At 47.3% G+C, this 24,650-nt stretch overlaps 1 protein-coding gene across 1 annotated transcript in view; it reads left to right on the forward strand.

Annotated features, from left to right (window-relative positions):
• Positions 1-24,650, forward strand: part of LOC138296986 (stimulated by retinoic acid gene 6 protein-like) — a 499,158-nt gene that overhangs the window by 302,698 nt on the left and 171,810 nt on the right. The window contains exon 12 of the mRNA XM_069236505.1: positions 9,778-9,859. Within this exon, the coding sequence (XP_069092606.1) occupies positions 9,778-9,859 (82 nt within the window). The remainder of the gene's footprint in view (positions 1-9,777; positions 9,860-24,650) is intronic.

Below are 24,650 nucleotides of genomic sequence, written 5' to 3' on the forward strand. Positions count from 1 at the left end.
GCAAATCCACCCAGTTAATGGCAGCCTGTCAGGGTAGTCAAGAGCCCCTGGAGCCTGAAACAGTGGCTCAGGGGATCCCCAAGAAGAGGAAGGGCATGGAGTGCCAGAAACTGGCCCCAGAAGTTCCCACGGTCTGGGAGGAGGTGGAGCCTGAGGGTGAGGCCCCGGAGCCTACAGGGGAACAGGTGGCTGAACTGGGGGAGGTCCCTGACTGTCGCAGTGGCAGAATGAGGGGGGAACCACCAGGGAGGCATTCTGTAAAGCACAGAAAACGTGCCCTACTCTAGAGGGACTGCAGCCTAGGTGGCTGGCGAGGAGCCCAGTACTCACCTGATCTATTGGGAGGATGGCCTCCTGTATAGTGAGCCTAAGGTTCCTGAGCCTGGGTCAGTTCGCATGCTGGTGGTACCCCAGTCCTTCAGGGCCTTGCTACTGGGGTTGGCTCATGATGTGCCTTTGGCAGGACATCTGGGACAGGATAAGATCGATAAGAGGCTTGTCTCCCACTTCTATTGGCCCCAGATGCACAAGCATTCTGCTGCACACTGTAGGTCTTGCCCAACTAGTCAGGCAAGTGGCAAGAGTGGGGGGAAATGTAAGGCTCCCCTCCAACCTTACCTGTGGTTAGTACTCCCTTTGAGAGGGTAGGTATTAACATTGTGGGGCCTCTGGACCCCAAGACAGCCTTGGGCAACAGGTTCATCATTGTCTTGGTGGACCATGCCACCCGGTACACAGAAGCCATTCCTCTGAGGTCAGTCACTTCCCCTGTGGTGGGTTGTGCACTGATGGGGGCTTTTACCCACATGGGGTTCCCCAAGAAAGTGGTATCTGATAGGGGTAAAACTTCATATCCACATATATGAAGTCTCTGTGGAAAGTGTGTGGGGTGACCTACAAGTTCACTACACCTTACCACACCCCAAGTAATTGTCTGGTTGAGAGATTCAACCGCACCTTGAAAGGCATAATCATGGCCTGTCAGAGCCCTGGAGGCAGAAGTGGGACGTCCTCTTGCCATGCCTTCTGTTCGCCTACAGGGAGGTGCCTCAAAAGGGACTTTGAGTTAGACTTTGAGCAGATATATGGCCACCCTGTGAAGGGACCTTTGTGTCTGGTGAACGAGGCTTTGGAGAAAGCTCCTAGTAACCTCCCCCCAGGATGTATTTAGCTACATGCTGGCTTTGAGAAACCAGACTGCACGCTTCAGGAGTCTCGCACTTTTGGTTGTTAATTGATAACTTGACTTGTGTATTGTGGATTTTTGTAGTTTTGGTCTTGTTCTGTTTAGATAAATATTTCTATTTTTCTAAACCTGTATGTCATTTTGTATTGTTTTCATTGTGTGTTTTGGTACAAATACTTTACAACTAGCACTTTAAAGTTAAGCCTACTGCTCGTGCCAAGCTACCAAGGGGGTAAGCAGGGGTTAGCTGATGGGGATTCTCTTTTACCCTGACTAGAGTGAGGGTCTTTGCTTGGACAGGGGGTAACGTGACTGCCAACCAAAGACCCCATTTCTAGCAGTGGCACAATATTTAACTGTTGTCATTTTAACAAACTTCACTTCTATTTGGAAAAACGTTTCACCTAATCAGCAGTAGTCCAATCTATTATAAATAGGATTAGTTGTTTATGTTCTGTTCAAAAATAGGTGCATGGCAAAGTATTACTTTTTGACGTTTAAAAATAAATAAATATCTGCACCGCTAAGGTTCGAGTTGTGTTTTGCAAAGCTTGTAGATCGCAATGACTGTCGATTTGTTGCCCTATTGGCACTGAGGCCCTCATTACAACCTCGGCAGTCTTCTTAGAAGACCGCTGAGGCAGCAGGCGCCAGCTCCCTATTTCGACTTTTCCGCTGGGTCTGCGGACGGTAACAGTGTTACCGTTAGGCCCAGCGTCCGCTGGCCCAGCGGAAAAGTCACATCAATATTGCTGCCAGCTAGTAATAGAGCCGGCAGCAATGCTGATGTGCAGCAGGTGCAGTAGCACCCGTCGCGCATTTCACTGCCCGAAATTCTGGGCAGTGAAATGCGCGATGGGGATATGCCTGGGGGCCCCTGCACTGCCCATGCCAAGTGCATGGGCAGTGCAGGGGCCCCCAGGGCATCCCAAGTCCCCCTTACCGCCAGCCTTTCCATGGCAGTGTTTACTGGCAAATGCAAAAAGAACAAGTGATGGATGGAATGCTGAACAATGTCAAACATTTACCCCCAGTACAAAGTTCTGGGCCTAAATCCATCGTTTTTTTGCTACCCATGCCGTTCCATTTTGGACCCAGCCATATGCAAATCAGTCTTGACTCTGTTCCCCAGTGGAACAGTCCAGCCCGAACTGCCAAGCCAGGTCCTCCCTGGACTGGAAACAAGCATCCTAGGACCGGTTTCAGGGTAACATCCTTCATCAGCCAGGCTAGCTTGATTCCAGTGGCATGGGGAGCACAGGACCCACATCTGGGCATATCCTTTACACTTGGGGCAGCAAATGCAAAAAGAACAAGTGATGGACGGAATGCTGAACAATGTCAAACTTTCACCCCCATTACAGAGATCTGGGCCGAAATCCATCGTTTTTTTGCTACCCGTGCTGTTCCAGTTTGGACACAGCCATATGCAAATCAGTCTTGACCCTGTTCCCCAGGAGAACAGTCCAGCCCGAACTGCCGAACCAGGTCCTCCCTGGACTGGAAACAAGCATCCTAGGACCGGTTTCAGGATATCATACTTCATCAGCCAGGCTAGCTTGATTCCAGTGGCATGGGGAGCACGGGACCCATGTCTGGGCATACCCTTCCCAATTGGGGCAGCAAATGCAAAAAGAGCAAGTGATGGACGGAATGCTAAACAATGTCAAACATTCACCCCCAGTACAGAGATCTGGGCCTAAATCCATCATTTTTTTGCTACCCATGCCGTTCCAGTTTGGACCCAGCCACATGCAAATCAATCTTGACCCTGTTCCCCAGGGGAACAGTCTAGCCCGAACTGCCAAGACAGGTCCTCACTGGACTGGAAACAAGCAACCTGGGACTGGTTTCAGGGTTTCGCCCTTCATCAGCCAGGCTAGCTTGAATCCAGTGGCACAGTGAGCAAGGGACCCACGTCTGGGCATACCCTTACCACTTAGGACAACTTTAGCAACACAAAAGGATAATGGACGGAGTGCTGAACAATGCAAGCACTCACCCCCAGTCACAGATCTGGGTTTAATCCATTGTTCTTTTGCTCACTATGCCACCCCAGTTTGGACCCAGACATATGCAAATCAGTCTTGACCCTGTCCCTCATGGGAACAGTCCAGCCCGAACTGCCAAGCCAGGTCCTCACTGGACCGGAAACAAGCATCCTGGGATCGGTTTCAAGGTTTCACCCTTCATCAGCCAGGCTAGCTTGAATCCAGTGGCACAGTGAGCAAGGGACCCACGTCTGGGCATACCCGTCCCACTTAGGGCAACTTTAGCAACACAAAACGATGATGGATGGAGTGCCGAACAATGCAAACACTCACCCCCAGTCACAGATCTGGGCCCTTTAGGTAGGTAATAAGAGCCAGAAGGACTGGAACACTAAGCTCCGTAGGTATAAACTGCATAATCTTTCTGAGCATTTTCAACATCCAGTGTCAGGTTTTCACTGTCTTGCTAATCTGCCCCTCAAAGGTCAATTCCTGGTCAAAAACAATACCTAGGTTCCTAGCTTCCTTCATAGGAGTGGGTAAAGAGCCGCAGTCCTCAGGCCACCAGCTGCTATTCCAGATGGAGCCGTCAATCATGAAGAACAAGATCTCCATTTTATCACCATTCATCTTAAGCCAATTCTTTTTCATCCAGTTACTGATCTCCATCATGCAGGACCTGAATCTCGCAGCCACCGCTGTCCATTCCTTACCATTCGGCACAATAATTTGTGTGTGATCCGCTGTCAATTTTAAGACTTCTGTTACTTTTAAGACTCCAGGTACTTCTTGCGATCAACAACAGTTTTACTAATTTGTGTTACGTTTGAAGGGCAAATAGTGAAGGTATTGATTTTGGAACCAAGAAAGCTTCTATCACGTGGGAGGGGCAGAAAAGAGCAAAGTAAACCTCATGCCTCAGGAGTACGTATTTGCCAAATCCTTTGTTCAAATTGTTTCTTGTCATCACTGGGCAGGAACATTTATAAGGATTTCACTACTAATATGATTTGTGGCAAAAAATAATGGACACCAATGGCACATTTACCATAAACTGGAGAACTGAACTTTGTATTTTGCAGATATTCTATTTTTATAAGAGAGGACAAGTGATATGATTGAAAATGTCCAACCCTGTTTTAAATCTCTCCTCCATAGAATTTCTTGGTGTTAGAAATTGGGTTTCTGGCTGGCTAGGGTATGCATCTAAGTCAGGCAGGACCCACCCACTCTAGTCAGGGCGAGGGAGTTACACACTCAAGATAACCCCTGCTTACCCTCTTTGTAGCTTGGCACACGCAGTTAGGCCTATCCCAGAGGCAACGTGTAAAGTGTTTGCACAACACACACAACACACAACATACTATCCACACCACAAAGAAAACACAACATCAAGTTATATAAAAATAAACTGTATTGTACACAACATTATTAGACCAAACAATGTCAATGATACCCTGCTACCCAAGCAGATGTCAGAAGATTGCACAGGACAATTACTCTGCGAAAGCCAGCAGTCATCCCATAGAAGACATAGGTTACTGATTATTCTGCAACATAAGAAGTAGTCAGGAAAACATTACCAAAACAATGCACGTCATTGTAAACATAAATGCCCATAAAAGGAACATCAGAAAACACATGGCAAGTTATGAAAAACATATTATCATAAACGCATAGATTGTAGTAAAAACATACTCACAAATGTCCCTAGCAGGAACATAGATTGTACTGCACCATTGTGCACATAAAATTACCATGGTTTCCAGGGGGGCTTATGTGAGCATACTAGCTAGGGCTGCCATGCCCTAGGTGTCAACAGGGATGTCCATGTCCCGATCCTGTAGCTCCTCTGCTCCGATCCAAAGGGGGGGGCACAGACTGGCCCTTAGTGGGACAGGGCCTCCGTTGAGGCCTCCGTCTGTCCCGCAAACAATGCCCTCTCAAATCAAGGCTTCGGGCTGCAATCCCCAAACGATACCCCAGGTGCAGGGAAGAGGCAAAGAGAGCCCACACAAAGAAAGGGAGACGGCGCCACTCCTCACATGGAGGCTGCCTTTCTACAAAAGCCTTCTGGGGATGGGACCACAAATTTCAATGAGCCCGTGGGCTCTGGGGCCACGATCCTGCTCTCTTCCCTGGCTGCACGTCCCTTTATTGGGGTCGGGCGGGAGAGAGGTGGACGGCTTGCCTCGAAGGAGGGGAGGTCTCTCGAGTCCTTGTCTCCTTCTCTAGAGGGAAAGGGAGGGGGGAGCACCACGAGCCCTCCTGTACCCGGCGCCTCACTTCCCCCTCGCACACCTGTACCCGATCCTGGTCGCGACCTCCTCAGGGCAGCAGCGGCAATCGCACCGAGGCAGGTGCCTACTTGTGCCCCAGGGGCACTCCTCTCATTGTGCTTTGCCCCGGGGACACCTCCAGGAGCGCGTTCGCTCTAGCTCTCTCTCCCTCGTATGCTGGGGGTACTTTGGAAAGCGTGTTTCTAACACCCAGGTTGCAGCGGTAATTTATCCGGCGGCAATCACAGAGAAAGCGTTGTCCAGGCGCTTTAGTAAATAAAACAAAATCACTCTCAAGGTGCTTGGTAAATAAGAAAAGCACTCATCAGGTGCTTAGCTCCAACACAGAGGCTTCCAAATATAGCGCTGCCCTTGCGCTAGGAATCAAGCAGATGCTGGGGACAGAGGCCAAGGCACCCAGCCCCTGGGGCCACAAGTGGAGCACAGGGCAGTAGGGCCCAACAGCAGGCCAGCACAAGGGGGATGCAGTCAGTGGCAGTTTCTCCTAGTGACCCAGCAGGTCACAGGTCAGCACAGCAGCAGCAGTCCAAGGTGGTTCCTGGTGAGTCCCTCCAGCAGCATTTTGTGTCCATTTCTCCAAGAATGTTTCTTGTGTTTCATACAGAAAATCCCCTTTACTTATACTCAGTTTTGCATAACACTCACAAAAAGGGGGGTGGAGGTTCCAACCAGTTACAGCTGGTTCTAGGAGTGCCGCCTCTCTCCTCCAGCACAGGCTCCAGACATCAGTTGGGGGTAAACAAGCCCTTTGTGTAAGACCAGGGCATAGCCTTTACAAATATAGGTGTGCCCATACTCCCCTTCTCTCAGCCCAGGAACACCATTCAGGATGCAGATGCATCTCTGTGACGCCTCCACCCTTCCTGTGTACAGGTTGTCTGAAAAGTATGCACAAAGCCCAGCTGTCACTCTACCCCAGAGGTGGATTGGAGTCAAGCTGCAAAACACCAGAGTCATAAGCACAGAGAAATGCTCACTTTCTGGAAGTGGCATTTCTATAAGGGTAATAAAAAATTATCCTACACTAGTAAGCAGCATTTACCACTACCATTACAACCATACCAAACATGCCTATGCTACCCCTCATAAATCAGACAATACCCCCTAGACATGAGGCAGGGCATTTCCAATGCAATCCTATCAGCAAGGCAGCACTCCCAGCAGTGAGAAACCAATCAGGCTGTTTGTCACTACCAGGACAGGCCCCACAACCAGGCACATGCCCTGCTTTCTATATACATAGCACCCTGCCCATAGGGCCAGTTAGGGCCTACCTTTGGGGTGACTTACATGTAGTTAAATGGGTGTTCTGGGCCTGCCAAGTAACTTTAGAAGCCAGGTCCCTGTGGCAGTAAACTGTGCATGCAGACCCTGTGATAGTAGGCCTGAGACAGGTTTGAAAGGCTAGTTCTGTGGGTGGCGCAAGCAGCGCTGCAGGCCCACTAGTACTATTTAATTTGCAGGCCCTCGGTGTAGGTATAATACTGTACAGGGGACTTACAGATAAATTAAATGGCCAATTCGGTGTAAGACAATCATATCAACTTTAGAAGGGAGAGCACCTGCAATTTATCCCTGATCAGTAGTAATAAATTGCTCAGAGTCCTAGAGCCAACAGCAAGAGGTCAGGAAAATTAGGAGGAAGGAGGCAAAAGGTTTGGGGAGGACCCTGCAAAAAGGTCCAGGTCCAACACTCGGGATGCCGACTAATGTTTACACTTTTATACAAACTCTAAACAGGCTTGAGCTTGATGAGAGAAACAATTGTATCCTTCAAGGCCGGCTGTCCTATGTAAAAATCCAAGCCTTTTTCTTTCTTCATTCTCTGTGCCATAAACCTAATCTCCACTATCAGAGCATTACCTATGTGCAAAGCACGCTTAGCAACCCATTATGAGGTCATTTCTTCACTTGTTCAAGCCCCATTTACAATTTGGGTACCACTATTCAAAAAGTTTTGACTTCAGAATGAGACCCTCAGTGTTTTTTATTTATTTACTGTCTACATGGAAACATGACTAATTAACAATGTTTCAGTTACATATTCAATTTAAGTGCTTAAAGGAGATGTGGCCTAATAGCTAGAGCTGCCAACTGGGAAACATGGCATATCAGTTTTGAACCATGGTCTCATCTCAACATCCTGTGATTCTGGGAACATCACTTAATGTGCCTGTGTCTAAAAACGTGTTCTATAGTCAGGTTCGGTGGTAACTCTTTAATTAATCCCTTGGGCTAGGTTCGCACTACTAAAAAAGGAGGGCAAAAATAATTTAGTGTGCCTCTTTCCCTTGGTTGCTTGCTCTTTAACCAGTAAAAGGTAGTACTTCCTTGAATCAGTATCATTATTTATGTTGGTAAGGTGTTGTAAGTCAATCACTCCATCTTTACAGAGAACCTCTGGGACACTGGCAACATCATGATATTTGGTCAAGGATAGCAGTCATCTGAATGTATAGGAGCATGGTGCTTCTTTTTAGATACTATTAAAGATTTATCTGATCTTTAAACAGATGTTCTGGAAGGTAATGATTTGGCCACAAAGGTGGTAAATAATGGACAGATAGGCACTGCCTCCTTATATTTATTCATAGTATGGGTCAGGTATACCCCAATTCCCAGCCTTACCTACATAAAATGTCATGATCTAGAGCACAAACATTTTGAGCAAGGTTTGATTGAATATAATTTGATTTATGTAGCGTTTTCTAGCAACAAAATCTTGCCATCTGGTGGAGCTTTAAATAACAGATGTTACCATTACCCATTTTCATGATGCTGAGAAGGATAAAGGGCCGCAATAGTTTTATTGAATTCAAGCTTGAGACTTTCTGGTCACACAACAATCTCAGCGGTGAACTGTTAGCTCAAAACCAATTTCTGCAAATTGTATTTAAGGTTATTCTAATTTCAATAAGAGTACTAAAAGTCTTAAATGTTTACAGTACATATAAGGAAATGTTCTGCCAGGACAATGGTACCAACACGAATGATGATGATTAACGTTGATTTCAACAATCAAACAGAAGGTTATAAACTGATCATTCATTGTAATTAAAATTCGGTTCTCCAAGTGGCGGTGCAAGTACAGTGATCCATACAACACAACAAACATGCGTCAAAAAATAAATATTTACACTATGTACACTGGTTCACTCCCCACAGGTTACATAAATACATAAATGATAAACACAATGATATAGGCATTTGGGCTTGGAAACCGTACAATTAAAGATATGGGTAGACCCATGGGATGTTGATGTTTGGACCCCCTTATGAAGAATCACCTGGGGTCTTCATCAAGACAAAGGTCTGGTGGCAACTTAACCTGACCAATTTGGTCTGAATGTCACATTGAATGCGTATGCCAATCTCTGAATCTAAATCAGCACAATGAATCAAAGCTCGCTCTAAACGTTCCGATCAGCAAACTGAATGAGAGCTCATCGTTGTTCTCATTATTTATTTCTCTAAAGTTCAATCTGAATTATAATTCAAAAACCACCAGAAGCAGCTTGATTGACAAACTGCATCAATATGTACTATAATCTTGAATGCTGATTTTGCCCATCTCTTTTTATAGTCATATTACAAATTTGAATACTGGTGCCAAACCAGTGCCTTCTACTACTACATGTGTGAAACCCAAGGATAGTTTCAAATCTCAAATTCACATTATTTCTATATGGTTATTTTTTAAATACTTCAATTTATTTAACAGTGCCTATTCAGTCTCTTACACATACAAATAAGATATTGTTTTTCTATGGAATTGTTAAGTAGTATCCACAACAGGGACACGCTACACTCCACAGTAAAGGGCAAAGAATGACTTAATTAACAACACTGACTAACATAAAAAACACAGACAATGAGGAAGCAAGGAAATGAAATGCAAACTTTAAACACAGTATTCATTTATGTTAACTAAACTGTTTGTCTGTTCAAGGTTGCTCATTAATTTCGCTTTGCACCATGCGAAAACCTGCCTTCCTCAATATTCAATAAACCGTGTGTGAAAACTGGGACAGGCGCTAAATATGCTGAAATTTGCCGGGACAGATGGTTAAAAAATCAGGATTGTCCCAGCAATTCGGGGACATCTGATTACCTTAAATGTGTGATCTTGGTTGCTCCACTGTCAGAAGAGATAATGGCATATCTCCATGGCTCATTCTGTGACTGCTGTACCTTTACGAAAGTGCATTATTATTGATAGATAAAGCCGCATTCTCATTAGAAAATAATTTATTATGATTCCTAGTTAGTGCAAAACTATCAATGTTTGTATTTCTCCTAGGAAACACATGAAGCGGCTCTGGGCAGGAACGAAAACTTTTCTTCCTGAAAAATATCATAACTTTTCACCTGATCAAAGTGTGGTGAGTGTGTTCATTATCTCCCAAAGTTTAGGATTAAATAATTTAGCTACAGAAAGAGATGGTATGATTGGGTTTTCAAAGTTTTTTTTAACATCTTGAATTTTCCTTTAATTACACATTTTTTACACTGTTATGACCACACTTTGCTTTAATCATTATGTATGCTTACAAAGGGTAAATGCTTTATTTTGTTCCCTGAGGAAACACTATCATAGCCCTCTGCCAACGTCATTGTGATTCTGATGAAGAGCCATATTATGAGTCGCGTAGAAATCCTTATTTGTGCACAAACTGTACTTTGTGCTTAAAGTGGGATTCCAACATGTGCAGATGTACCACACCCTGCGGTTTTCCATTGCTCGCATTTTCAAGTAACAGAACAGGGAATAGGGCGGTAATACTGCACTTAGTTAATATAGAACCTAATGATACCCAGATCAACAGGGTGTGTGTAGGAAAGTACCATCTTGCCTGGCATGTTACCCCCATATTTCACTGTATATATGTAGTTTTAGTCTATGTGTCACTGGGACCCTGCTCATAAGTATGTGCCCTGTATGTGTTCCCTGTGTGATGCCCAGCTGTCTCACTGAGGCTCTGCTAACCAGAACATCAGTGGTTATGCTCTCTCTGCTTTCCAAATTTGTCACTAACAGGCTAGTGACTACATTTACCAATTCACATTGGCATACTGGTACACCCATATAATTCCCTAGTATATGGTACTGAGGTACCCAGGGTATTGGGGTTCCAGGAGATCCCTATGGGCTGCAGCATTTCTTTTGCCACCCATAGGGAGCTCTGACAATTCTTACACAGGCCTGCCACTGTAGCCTGCGTGAAATAACGTCCACGTTATTTCACAGCCATTTACCACTGCACTTAAGTAACTTATAAGTCACCTATATGTCTAACCTTCACCTGGTGAAGGTTGGCTGCAAAGTACTTAGTGTGTGGGCACCCTGGCACTAGCCAAGGTGCCCCCACATCGTTCAGGGCAAATTCCCCGGACTTTGTGAGTGCGGGGACACCATTACACGTGTGCACTGTACATAGGTCACTACCTATGTACAGCGTCACAATGGTAACTCTGAACATGGCCATGTAACATGTCTAAGATCATGGAATTGTCACCCCAATGCCATTCTGGCATTGGGGCGACAATTCCATGATCTCCCAGGTCTCTAGCATAGTACCCAGGTACTGCCAAACTGCCTTTCCGGGGTCTCCACTGCAGCTGCTGCTGCCAACCCCTCAGACAGGTTTCTGCCCTCCTGGGGTCCAGGCAGCCCTGGCCCAGGAAGGCAGAACAAAGGATTTCCTCTGAGAGAGGGTGTTACACCCTCTCCCTTTGGAAATAGGTGTCAGGGCTGGGTAGGAGTAGCCTCCCCCAGCCTCTGGAAATGCTTTGATGGGCACAGATGGTGCCCATCTCTGCATAAGCCAGTCTACACCGGTTTAGGGATCCCCCAGCCCTGCTCTGGCGCGAAACTGGACAAAGAAAAGGGGAGTGACCACTCCCCTGACCTGCACCTCCCAGGGGAGGTGCCCAGAGCTCCTCCAGTGTGTCCCAGACCTCTGCCATCTTGGAAACAGAGGTGTTTCTGGGACACTGGACTGCTCTGAGTGGCCAGTGCCAGCAGGTGACGTCAGAGGCTCCTTCTGATAGGCTCTTACCTCTTTTGGTAGCCAATCCTCCTTCCTTGGTAGCCAAACCTCCTTTTCTGGCTATTTAGGGTCTCTGCTTTGGGGAATTCTTCAGATAACGAATGCAAGAGCTCACCAGAGTTCCTCTGCATCTCCCTCTTCACCTTCTACCAAAGGATCAACCGCTGACTGCTCAGGACGCCTGCAAAACCGCAACAAAGTAGCAAGACGACTACTAGGAACCTTGTATCGCTTCATCCTGCCGGCTTTCTCGACTGTGTCCAGGTGGTGCATGCTCTGGGGGTAGCCTGCCTCCTCTCTGCACCAGGAGCTCTGTAGAAATCTCCTGTGGGTTGACGGAATCCTCCCCCTGCAACTGCAGGCACCAAAAGACTGCATCACTGGTCCTCTGGGTCCCCTCTCAGCATGACGAGTGTGGTCCCTGGAACTCAGCAACTCTGTCCAAGTGACGCCCACAGTCCAGTGACTCTTCAGTCCAAGTTTGGTGGAGGTAATTCCTTGCCTCCCCACGCTAGACTGCATTGCTGGGTACCGCATGATTTGCAGCTGCTCCGGCTCCTGTGCACTCTTCCAGGATTTCCTTTGTGCACAGCCAAGCCTGGGTCCCCGACACTCTAACCTGCAATGCACAACCTTCTGAGTTGTCCTCCGGCGTCGTGGGACTCCCTTTTGTGACTTTGCATGGACTCTGTCTCACTCTTCTTCCAAGTGTCTGTTCAGGTACTTCTGCAGGTGCTGCCTGCTTCTGTGAGGGCTCCCTTACTTGCTGGGCACCCCCTCTGTCTCCTCCTCCAAGTGGCGACATCGTGGTCCCTCCTGGGCCACAGCAGCACCCGAAAACCTCTACCACAACCCTTGCAGCTAGCAAGGCTTGTTTGTGATCTTTCTGCGTTGGAACACCTCTGCAAGCCTCATCGCAACGTGGGAGATCCGTCCTCCAAAGGAGAAGTTCCTAACTCTCTTCTTTCTTGCAGAACTCCAAGTTTCTTCCAACATGTGGCAGCTTCCTTGCACCCTCAGCTGGCATTTCCTGGGCTCCTACCCACTCTGGAAACAATAGCGACTATTGGACTTGGTCCCCTTGTCTTACAGGTACTCAGGTCCAGAAATCCACTGTTGTTGCATTGCTGGTGTTTGTTCTTCCTGCAGAAACCCCCTATCACGTCTTCTGTGCTCTCTGGGGGTAGTAGGTGCACTTTACACCTACCTTTCAGGGTCTTGGGGTGGGCTATTTTTCTAACCCTCACTGTTTTCTTACAGTCCCAGAGACCCTCTACAAGCTCACATAGGTTTGGGGTCCATTCGTGGTTCGCATTCCTCTTTTGGAGTTTATGGTTTGTGTTGCCCCTATACCTATGTGCTCCTATTGCAATCTACTGTAATTTTACACTGCTTGCATTACCTTTCTTGCTATTACCTGCATAATTTTGGTTTGTGTACATATATCTTGTATATATAACTTATCCTCATACTGAGGGTACTCACTGAGATACTTTTGGCATATTGTCATACTTCTGTGTATTGTGTTTTCTTATGATATTGTGCATATGACACCAGTGGTATAGTAGGAGCTTTACATGTCTCCTAGTTTAGCCTAAGCTGCTTTGCCATAGCTACCTTCTATCAGCCTAAGCTACTAGAAGCACCTCCTCTACACTAATAAGGGATGACTGGACCTGGCATGAGGTGTAAGTACCTCTGGTACCCACTACAAGCCAGGCCAGCCTCCTACATTGGTGGCAGCGGTGGGATAAGTACTTGTAACTACTTACCACTTTGTCATTGTGTACTTTTCATAAGAGAATAATATACAAAACAGTTCAGTGTATGTACACCTAACCAAAAAGTTTTGCTTTTCTCCTCTTAAACTTTTTACAAAGTTTTGAAAAATTTCTCTAAACTTCAAAAAAAATTCTAAAAGTTAGAAAATGTTTTTTCTCTGTTCTCTAAAAAGTTCTGAAACTTTTTCTTCCTTCTCACTATTTCTAAACCTTTTACTATCATGTCTGTAGAAGACTCTACTCTTAAACTTAAACTTACAATTTGAATTACAAAAGCCTAAGGAGTCTCTGCTTAGATAGAGGTTTAGTGATAGGAAAGAACCCTACAAAAGAGTTTCTATTTAACATGCTTATTGTGAATGATGAGTCCCAAGCAGGCACATCAAATGAGCGGTTAATAGAAGGTTCCCATTCTGACTCAGGGGATCTCCTTGAGGGAGGTGGGGAGGGTTCTGTACCAGATCTGCCCCATAGCAGGACACCTAGTAATGTTGGTAGTAATGGAGGTTCCCATCACAGCAGGGGAGTCTTTATTCCTGGAGGCCAACTTGCTAGGGTTCAGTCAGTTAGGGACAGATCCCCCTCTGTTGTGTCCAATTTATCTTCTATGTCCAAGCATTCCCAACCCACCCACCCTGAAGACAACATGTTAGAAAGAGAACTCAAAAAGTTGAGGGTTGAAGAGACCAGACCGAAGCTTAAACAGCAACAGCTGGCCTTAGATAGGGAATCCCTAGACCTGGAGAAGGAGAGACTGAGATTGGGGTTTGGACCCCATGGTGGCAGCAGCAGCAGTATTCCTGATAGTAATCCTGTTAGAGGGCATGATTCCAGGAATCTGCACAAGATAGTCCCCCCTTACAAGGAGCGGGATGACATCAACAAGTGGTTTGCTGCACTTGAGAGGGCCTGTATGGTACAGGGGGTCCCTCAAAGGCAGCGGGCTGTTATATTGTGGCTATCTTTCAATGGAAAGGGTAGGGATAGGCTCCTTACTGTTAGAGAAAGTGATGCTAACAATTTTGAAGTTTGGAAGGGTGCACTCTTGGATGGATTTGGCCAAACCACTGAACAATACAGGATTAAGTTCAGAGACACCAGAAAAGAGTCCTCACAAGACTGGATAGACTTTGTTGACTGTTCAGTGAAGGCCTTAAAAGGGTGGTTACATGGCAGTAAAGTTTCTGACTATGAAAGCCTGTACAATCTTATTCTGAGAGAGCATATTCTGAATAACTGTATGTCTGACTTGTTACACCAATATCTAGTGGACTCAGATCTGACCTCTCCCCAAGAATTGGGAAAGAAGGCAGACAAATGGGTCAGAAAAAAGAGTGAACAGAAAAGTTCATACAAGGGGTGACAAGGATGGCAAGAAGAAGGATGGTAAGTCTTCTGACAAGGGTGGCGACAAAATTACAACTGAGTCTTCATCAGGCCCACCAAAATCCTCTGGTGGGGGTGGTGGGTCCAAATCCTCTTCCAATAATCAACCTAAAACGCTTTGGTGTTATTTGTATAAAGTCAAAGGCCATTGGACAACTGATGCCAGTTGTCCAAAGAAAAACACCAAACCTCCCACTACCACAACCCCTACTGCAAATTCTAGTGCCCCTAGTAATAGCAGTGGTGGTGGGAGCAAACCTACTAATAGCCAATCCAAGGAAGTAGCTGGGCTCACTTTTGGTAATTTAGTTGGGGTTGGTCTTGTTAGGGAGACCACAGAGGCTGTGTTAGTCTCTGAAGGTGCCATTGATTTGGCCACCTTGGTTGTTTGTCCCCTTAATATGGATAAGTACAAGCAACTTCCCCTAATAAATGGTGTTGAGGTTCAGGCCTATAGGGACACAGGTGCCAGTGTTACCATGGTGATAGAGAAACTGGTGCACCCTGGACAACACCTACTTGGTCAGCAGTACCAAGTGACAGACGCTCATAACAACACTCTTAGCCACCCCATGGCTGTTGTGAATCTCAACTGGGGGGGGGTGTTACTGGTCCGAAGAAAGTTGTGGTTGCTTTAGATTTACCTGTAGACTGTCTACTAGGAAATGATTTAGAGACATCAGCTTGAGCAGAAGTGGAGTTGGAGGCTCATGCAGCAATGCTGGGCATTCCTGGGCATCTTTGACAAGGGCTCAGGCCAAAAAGCAAAAAGGAGAGGGTAACTTAGATCCTGGAACAATGGACCAAGTGCTCCCTAAAGCTAGGGGTAGCAAGGGTAAAGCAAGGGTAAATCCCTACCCACTATCCCCCCCTCTACAGATGATTCTTCTTCTGAGGAAGAAGACGTTCCTCCCTGTGCAGAACCTTCACCAGATGAGCTGGCAGCAGACACTGCTGAGCATTTTGGTGGAGGGGGACCTGCCAGGGAAGAGCTGAGTGTGGCACAGCAAACCTGTCCCACATTAGAGGGTCTCAGACAGCAAGCTGTCAAACAGCAAAATGGGGATGTCAGTGACTCACATAGAGTTTACTGGGAGGACAACCTCTTGTACACCGAGGCAAGGGACCCAAAACCTGGAGCAGCCAGGAGATTGGTCATTCCCCTGCAGTACAGAGAGTTCCTCCTAACTCTTGCACATGACATTCCCTTGGCTGGGCATGTGGGCCAGATCAAAACATGGGAAAGGCTTGTCCCCCTGTTTCACTGGCCTAGGATGTCAGAGGACACTAAAGATTTTTGCAAGTCTTGTGTGACCTGCCAAGTCAGTGGCAAGACTGGTGGCACACTAAAGGCTCCCCTTATTCCACTACCTGTGGTTGGGGTACCCTTTGAAAGGGTAGGGGTTGACATAGTTGGCCCCCTTGACCCTCCTACTGATTCAGGCAATAGGTTTATCTTGGTGGTTGTGGACCATGCCACAAGATATCCTGAAGCAATTCCTCTAAGGACCACTACAGCTCCTGCAGTGGCAAGTCCCTCCTGGGAATCTTTTCCAGGGTGGGTTTCCCTAAAGAGGTTGTATCAGAGAGGGGTAGCAACTTTATGTCTGCATACTTAAAAGCTATGTGGAAGGAATGTGGTGTAACCTACAAATTCACCACTCCTTATCATCCACAGACTAATGGACTGGTAGAGAGGTTTAATAAAACTCTCAAAGGTATGATAATGGGACTCCCTGAAAAACTCAGGAGGAGATGGGATGTCCTGTTACTTTGCCTCCTTTTTGCTTGCAGGGAGGTACCCCGAAAGGAGTGGGCTTCAGCCCCTTTGAACTCTTCTTTGGACACCCTGTGAGAGGTCCACTAACACTTGTGAAGGAGGGTTGGGAACAACCTTTAAAAGCTCCCATACAGGACATAGTGGACTATGTACTTGGCCTAAGATCCAGAATGGCTGAGTACATGAAAAAGGTCAGTAAAAACCTTCAGGCCACCAAAAAGCTACAGAAACAATGGCATGACCAGAAGGCTGTTCTGATCCAGTACCAACCAGGACAGAAGGTGTGGGTATTGGAGCCTGTGGCCCCAAGAGCACCCCAGTACAAATGGAGTGGACCCCATCTAATTGTTGAGGAAAAGGGTGAGGTTACCTATCTGGTAGACCTGGGCACTGCCAGGAGTCCCCTTAGGGTGATTCATGTCAACCGCCTAAAACCCTACTATGACAGGGCTGATCTCACCCTGCTCATGGCAACAGATGAGGGACAGGAAGAAGAGAGTGACCATCTCCCTCATCTCTTTTCAACCACTGAAAATGATGCTTTAGTGGAGGGAGTAGTTTTGGCAGATTGTCTGACTGCAGAACAGAAAGACAACTGCATAAATCTCCTTGGACAATTTTCTGAACTCTTTTTAACTGTGCCAGGCACCACATGTTGGTGTGAACACACAATTGATACTGGACACAGCTTGCCTGTCAAAAGTCAAATCTATAGGCAGCCTGACCATGTCAGGGACTGCATAAAACAAGAGGTTCAGAAAATGCTTGATCTAGGAGTGGTTGAACCTTCTGAAAGCCCATGGGCGAGTCCTGTGGTGCTTGTACCAAAGCCTCACTCAAAAGATGGAAAAAGGGAGATGAGGTTTTGTGTAGACTACAGAGGTCTCAATCAGGTAACAAAAACTGATGCTCACCCTATACCCAGGGCAGAGGAGCTCATAGATACACTGGCATCTGCCAAGTATCTAAGCACCTTTGATTTGACTGCAGGGTATTGGCAGATCAAATTGGTTGAGGATGCTAAACCTAAAACTGCACTTTCAACTATAGGTGGGCACTACCAATTTACAGTGATGCCCTTTGGTTTGAAGAATGCACCTGCCACTTTTTAGAGATTGGTGAACACAGTCCTGCAAGGGTTGGAGGCTTTTAGTGCAGCATATCTAGATGATATAGCTGTCTTTTGCTCCACCTGGGATGAGCACCTGGTCCACCTTTGGAAAGTTTTGGAGGCCCTGCAAAAGGCAGGCCTCACTATCAAGGCCTCAAAGTGCCAGATAGGGCAGGGAAAGGTGGTTTATCTGGGACACCTGGTAGGTGGAGAACAGATTGCACCACTGGAAGGGAAAATCCAGACAATCATGGATTGGTTCCTCCTACAACACAGACCCAGGTGAGAGCCTTCTTAGGCCTCACTGGGTATTACAGGAGATTCATTAAAAACTATGGCTCCATAGCAGCCCGACTTAATGATCTCACTAGTAAAAAGATGCCTAAAAAGGTAATGTGGCAAGCTAGCTGTCAGAAAGCTTTTGAGGAGCTCAAACAGGCCATGTGCTCTGCACCTGTCCTAAAAAGCCCATGTTACTCCAAGAAATTCATTGTTCAAACTGATGCATCTGAATTAGGGGTAGGGGTAGGGGCAGTCATATCACAACTGAATTCTGAGGGCCAGGATCAACCAGTTGCTTTTATCAGCAGAAGGTTGACCCCTAGAGAAAAGCGTTGGTCTGCCATAGAGAGGGAGGCCTTTGCTGTGGTATGGGCACTGAAGAAGTTGAGGCCATACCTGTTTGGCACTCACTTTATTGTTCAGACAGACCACAAACCTCTACTTTGGCTAAAACAAATGAAAGGTGAAAACCCTAAATTGTTGAGGTGGTCCTTATTTCTAAAGGGAATGGACTATACAGTGCAACATAGACCTGGGAGTACCCACTCCAATGCAGATGGACTCTCCAGATATTTCCACTTCGACAATGAAGACTCATCAGGTCATGGCTAGTCGTATTGTCCTTCGTTTGGGGGGGTTGTGTAGGAAAGTACCATCTTGCCTGGCATGTTACCCCCATATTTCACTGTATATGTGTTGTTTTAGTCTATGTGTCACTGGGAGCCTGCCAGGCAGGGCCCCAGTGCTCATAAGTATGTGCCATGTATGTGTTCCCTGTGTGATGCCTAACTGTCTCACTGAGGCTCTGCTAACCAGAACATCAGTGGTTATGCTCTCTCTGCTTTCCAAATTTGTCACTAATAGGCTAGTGACTAAATTTACCAATTCACATTGGCATACTGCTACACCCATATAATTCCCTAGTATATGGTACTGAGGTACCCAGGGTATTGGGATTCCAGGAGATCCCCATGGGCTGCAGCATTTCTTTTGCCACCCATAGAGAGCTCTGACAATTCTTACACAGGCCTGCCACTGCAGCCTGCGTGAAATAACGTCCACGTTATTTCACAGTCATTTACCACTGCACTTAAGTAACTTCTAAGTCACCCATATGTCTAACCTTCACCTGGTGAAGGTTGGGTGCAAAGTTACTAAGTGTGTGGGCACTCTGGCACTAGCCAAGGTGCCCCCACATCATTCAGGGCAATTTCCCCGGACTTTGTGAGTGCGGGGACTCCATTACACGCGTGCACTGTACATAGGTCACTACCTATGTACAGCGTCACAATGGTAACTCCGAACATGGCCATGAAACATGTCTAAGATCATGGAACTGTCACCCCAATGCCATTCTGGCATTGGGGGGACAATTCCATGATCCCCCGGGTCTCTAGCATAGTACCCGGTTACTGCCAAACTGCCTTTACGGGGCCTCCACTGCAGCTGCTGCTGCTGCCAACCCCTCAGACAGGTTTCTACCCTCCTGGCCCAGGAAGGCAGAACAAAGGATTTCTTCTGAGAGAGGGTGTTACACCCTCTCCCTTTGGAAATAGTTGTCAGGGCTGGGGAGGAGTAGCCTCCCCCAGCCTCTGGAAATGCTTTGATGCGCACAGATGGTGCCCATCTCTGCATAAGCCAGTCTACACCGGTTTAGGGATCCCCCAGCCCTGCTCTGGCGCAAAACTGGACAAAGGAAAGGGGAGTGACCACTCCCCAGAGCTCCTCCAGTGTGTCCCAGACCTCTGCCATCTTGGAAACAGAGGTGTTTGTGGCACACTGGACTGCTCTGAGTGGCCAGTGCCAGCAGGTGACGTCATAGGCTCCTTCTGATAGGCTCTTACCTCTCTTGGTAGCCAATCCTCCTTCCTTGGTAGCCAAACCTCCTTTTCTGGCTATTTAGGGTCTCTGCTTTGGGGAATTCTTCAGATAACGAATGCAAGAGCTCACCAGAGTTCCTCTGCATCTCCCTCTTCACCTTCTACCAAAGGATCGACCGCTGACTGCTCAGGACGCCTGCAAAACCGCAACAAAGTAGGAAGACGACTACTAGCAACCTTGTATCGCTTCATCCTGCCGGCTTTCTCGACTGTTTCCAGGTGGCGCATGCTCTGGGGGTAGCCTGCCTCCTCTCTGCACAAGGAGCTCTGAAGAAATCTACTGTGGGTCAATGGAATCTTCCCCCTGCAACCGCAGGCACCAAAATACTGCATCACTGGCCCACTGGATCCCCTCTCAGCATCACGAGCGTGGTCCCTGGAACTCAGCAACTCTGTCCAAGTGACTCCCACAGTCCAGTGACTCTTCAGTCCAAGTTTGGTGGAGGTAAGTCCTTGCCTCCCCACGCTAGACTGCATTGCTGGGTACTGCATGATTTGCAGCTGCTCCGGCTCCTGTGCACTCTTCCAGGATTTCCTTTGTGCACAGCCAAGCCTGGGTCCCCAACACTGTAACCTGCAGTGCACAACTTTCTGAGTTGTCCTCCGGCGTCGTGGGACTCCCTTTTGTGACTTCACGTGGACTCCGGTTCACTCTTATTCCAAGTGCCTGTTCAGGTACTTATGCGGGTGCTGCCTGCTTCTGTGAGGGCTCCCTGACTTGCTGGGCGCCCCCTCTGCCTCCTCCTCCAAGTGGCGACATCCTGGTCCCTCCTGGGCCACAGCAGCACCCAAAAACCTCTACCGCAACCCATGCAGCTAGCAAGGCTTTTTTGTGGTCTTTCTGCGTGGGAACACCTCTGCAAGCTTCATCGCGACGTGGGACATCCATCCTCCAAAGGAGAAGTTCCTACCTCTCTTCTTTCTTGCAGACCTCCAAGCTTCTTCCAACAGGTGGCTGTAGGAAAGTTCCATCTTGCCTGGCATGTTACCCCCATATTTCACTGTATATATGTTGTTTTAGTTGTATGTGTCACTGGGAATCTGCCAGCCAGGGCCCCAGTGCTCATAAGTGTGCCCTGTATGTGTTCCCTGTGTGATGACTAACTGTCTCACTGAGGCTCTGATAACCAGAACATCAGTGGTTATGCTCTCTCTTTGCTTTCCAAATTGTCACTAACAGGCAAGTGACCAATTTCACCAATTCACATTGGCATACTGGAACACCCTTATAATTCCCTAGTATATGGTACTGAGGTACCCAGGGTATTGGGGTTCCAGGAGATCCCTATGGGCTGCAGCATTTCTTTTGCCACCCATAGGGAGCTCTGACAATTCTTACACAGGCCTGCCACTGCAGCCTGAGTGAAATAACGTCCACGTTATTTCACAGCCATTTACCAATGCACTTAAGTAACTTATAAGTCACCTATATGTCTAACCTTTACCTGGTAAAGGTTGGGTACTAAGTTACTTAGTGTGTGGGCACCCTGGCACTAGCCAAGGTGCCCCCACATCGTTCAGGGCAAATTCCCCGGACTTTGTCAGTGCAGGGACACCATTACACGTGTGCACTATACATAGGTCACTACCTATGTATAGCGTCACAATGGTAACTCCGAACATGGCCATGTAACATGTCTAAGATCATAGAATTGTCACCCCAATGCCATTCTGGCATTGGGGAGACAATTCCATGATCCCCCGAGTCTCTAGCACAGACCTGGGTACTGCCAAACTACCTTTCCCGGGGTTTCACTGCAGCTGCTGCTGCTGCCAACCCCTCAGACAGGTTTCTGCCCTCCTGGGGTCCAGCCAGGCTTGGCCCAGGAAGGCAGAACAAAGGACTTCCTCAGAGAGAGGGTGTTACACCCTCTCCCTTTGGAAAAAGGTGTCAGGCTGGGGAGGAGTAGCTTCCCCCAGCCTCTGGAAATGCTTTGATGGGCACAGATGGTGCCCATCTCTGCATAAGCCAGTCTACACCGGTTCAGGGATCCTCCAGCCCTGCTCTGGCGCGAAACTGGACAAAGGAAAGGGGAGTGACCACCCCCCTGACCTGCACCTCCCAGGGGAGGTGCCCAGAGCTCCTCCAGTGTACTCCAGACCTCTGCCATCTTGGAAACAGAGGTGCTGCTGGCACACTGGACTGCTCTGAGTGGCCAGTGCCAGCAGGTGACGTCAGAGACCCCTTCTGATAGGCTCTTACCTGTGTTGCTAGCCTATCCTCCCTCCTAGGTAGCCAAACCTCCTTTTCTGTCTGCTTTGGGGAATTATTTAGATAACGAATGCAAGAGCTCATCAGAGTTCCTCTGCATCTCTCTCTTCACCTTCTGCCAAGGAATTGACCGCTGACTGCTCAGGACGCCTGCAAAACTGCAACAAAGTAGCAAAGACGACTACTGCAACCTTGTATCGCTGATCCTGCCGCCTTCTCGACTGTTTTCCTGGTGGTGCATGCTGTGGGGGTAGTCTGCCTCCTCTCTGCACTAGAAGCTCCGAAGAAATCTCCCGTGGGACGACGGAATCCTCCCCCTGCAACCGCAGGCACCAAAAGAACTGCATCACCGGTCCTCTGGGTCCCCTCTCAGCATGACGAGCGTGGTCCCTGGAACTCAGCAACTCTGTCCAAGTGACTCCCACAGTCCAGTGACTCTTCAGTCCAAGTTTGGTGGAGGTAAGTCCTTGCCTCCCCACGCTAAACTGCATTGCTGTGTACCGCGTGATTTGCAGCTGCTCCGGCTCCTGTGCACTCTTCCAGGATTTTCTTTGTGCACAGCCAAGCCTGGGTCCCCAACACTCTAACCTACAGTGCACAACCTCCTGAGTTGTCCTCTGGCGTCGCGGGATCTCCTTGTGTGACTTCGGGTGAGCTCTGGTTCACTCCTCTTTGTAGTGCCTGTTCCAGCACTTCTGTGGGTGCTGCCTGCTTCTGTGAGGACTCCCTATCTTGCTGGGCGCCCCCTTTGTCTCCTCATGCAATTGGCGACATTCTGGTCCCTCCTGGGCCACAGCAGCATCCAAAAACCCTAACTGCAACCCTTGCAGATAGCAAGGCTTGTTTGTGGTCTTTCTCCGTGGGAACACCTCTGCAAGCTTCTTCACGACGTGGGACATCCATCCTCCAAAGGGGAAGTTTCTAGCCCTCTTCGTTCTTGCAGAATCCACAGCTTCTACCATCCGGTAGCAGCTTCTTTGCATCCTCAGCTGGCATTTCCTGGGCATCTGCCCAATCTCGACTTTGTCACGACTCTTGGACTTGGTCCCCTTGTTCCACAGGTACTCTCATCCGGAAATCCACCTTTGTTGCATTGCTAGTGTTGGTCTTCCTTGCAGAATTTCCCTATCACGATTTCTTTGCTCTTTGGGTAATATAGGTGCACTTTACACCTACTTTTCAGGGTCTTGGGGTGGGCTATTTTTCTAACCCTCACTGTTTTCTTACGGTCCCAGCGACCCTCTACAAGCTCACATAGGTTTGGGGTCCATACATTATTCGCATTCCACTTTTGGAGTATATGGTTTGTGTTGCCCCTATACCTATGTGCTCTCATTGCAATCTATTGTGACTGTACATTGCTTGCATTACTTCCTTTTGCTATTACTGCATATTTTTGATATTGTGTACATATATCTTGTGTATATTTGGCATCCTCATACTGAGGATACTCACTGAGATACTTTTGGCATATTGTCATAAAAATAAAGTACCTTTATTTTTAGTATATCTGTGTATTGTGTTTTCTTATGATATTGTGCATATGACACCAGTGGTATAGTAGGAGCTTTGCATGTCTCCTAGTTCAGCCTAAGCTGCTCAGCTATAGCTACCTTCTATCAGCCTAAGCTGCTAGAAACACCTCTTCTCCACTAATAAGGGATAACTGGTCCTGGTACAGAGTGTAAGTACCCCTTGGTACTCACTACAAGCCAGGCCAGCCTCCTACAGTGGCAGCTTCCTTGCACCCTCAGCTGGCATTTCCTGGGCTCCTGCCCACTCTCGACACTGTCGCGACTATTGGAGTTGGTTCCCTTGTCTTACAGGTACTCAGGTCCGGAAATCCACTGTTGTTGCATTGCTGGTGTTTGTTCTTCCTGCAGAAACCCCCTATCACGACTTCTATGCTCTCTGGGGGTAGTAGGTGCACTTTACACCTACCTTTCAGAGTCTTGGGGTGGGCTAGTTTTCTAACCCTCACTGTTTTCTTACAGTCCCAGCGACCCTCTACAAGCTCACATAGGTTTGGGGTCCATTTGTGGTTCTCATTCCACTTTTGGAGTATATGGTTTGTGTTGCCCCTATACCTATGTGCTCCTATTGCAATCTACTGTAATTTTACACTGCTTGCATTACCTTTCTTGCTATTACCTGCATAATTTTGGTTTGTGTACATATATCTTGTGTATATAACTTATCCTCATACTGAGGGTACTCACTGAGATACTTTTGGCATATTGTCATACAAATAAAGTACCTTTATTTTTAGTACTTCTGTGTATTGTGTTTTCTTATGATATTGTGCATATGACACCAGTGGTATATTAGGAGCTTTACATGTCTCCTGGTTCAGCCTAAGCTGCTTTGCCATAGCTACCTTCTATCAGCCTAAGCTGCTAGAAACACCTCTTCTACACTAATAAGGGATAACTGGACCTGGCACAAGGTGTAAGTATCTCTGGTACCCACTACAAGCCAGGCCAGCCTCCTACAGTGTGGTACTAGCTCCAGGATTTCTGCTGGCCTCCTCAAAATGTCCTCACATATTTGAGAAATCCTATTACAACATAATGGCAATCACATTTTATTTTGTATTTCTTTGATAATTCAATAAGTATTTTTATGCTACAAATTCTGTGCGTTGTTAATTGATTATTTAACTGATCTCAGTGAATGAAAAAATGTGCAATT

This window comes from Pleurodeles waltl, chromosome 1_2 (genome assembly GCF_031143425.1).
Source record: "Pleurodeles waltl isolate 20211129_DDA chromosome 1_2, aPleWal1.hap1.20221129, whole genome shotgun sequence".
Taxonomy (NCBI): domain Eukaryota; kingdom Metazoa; phylum Chordata; class Amphibia; order Caudata; family Salamandridae; genus Pleurodeles; species Pleurodeles waltl.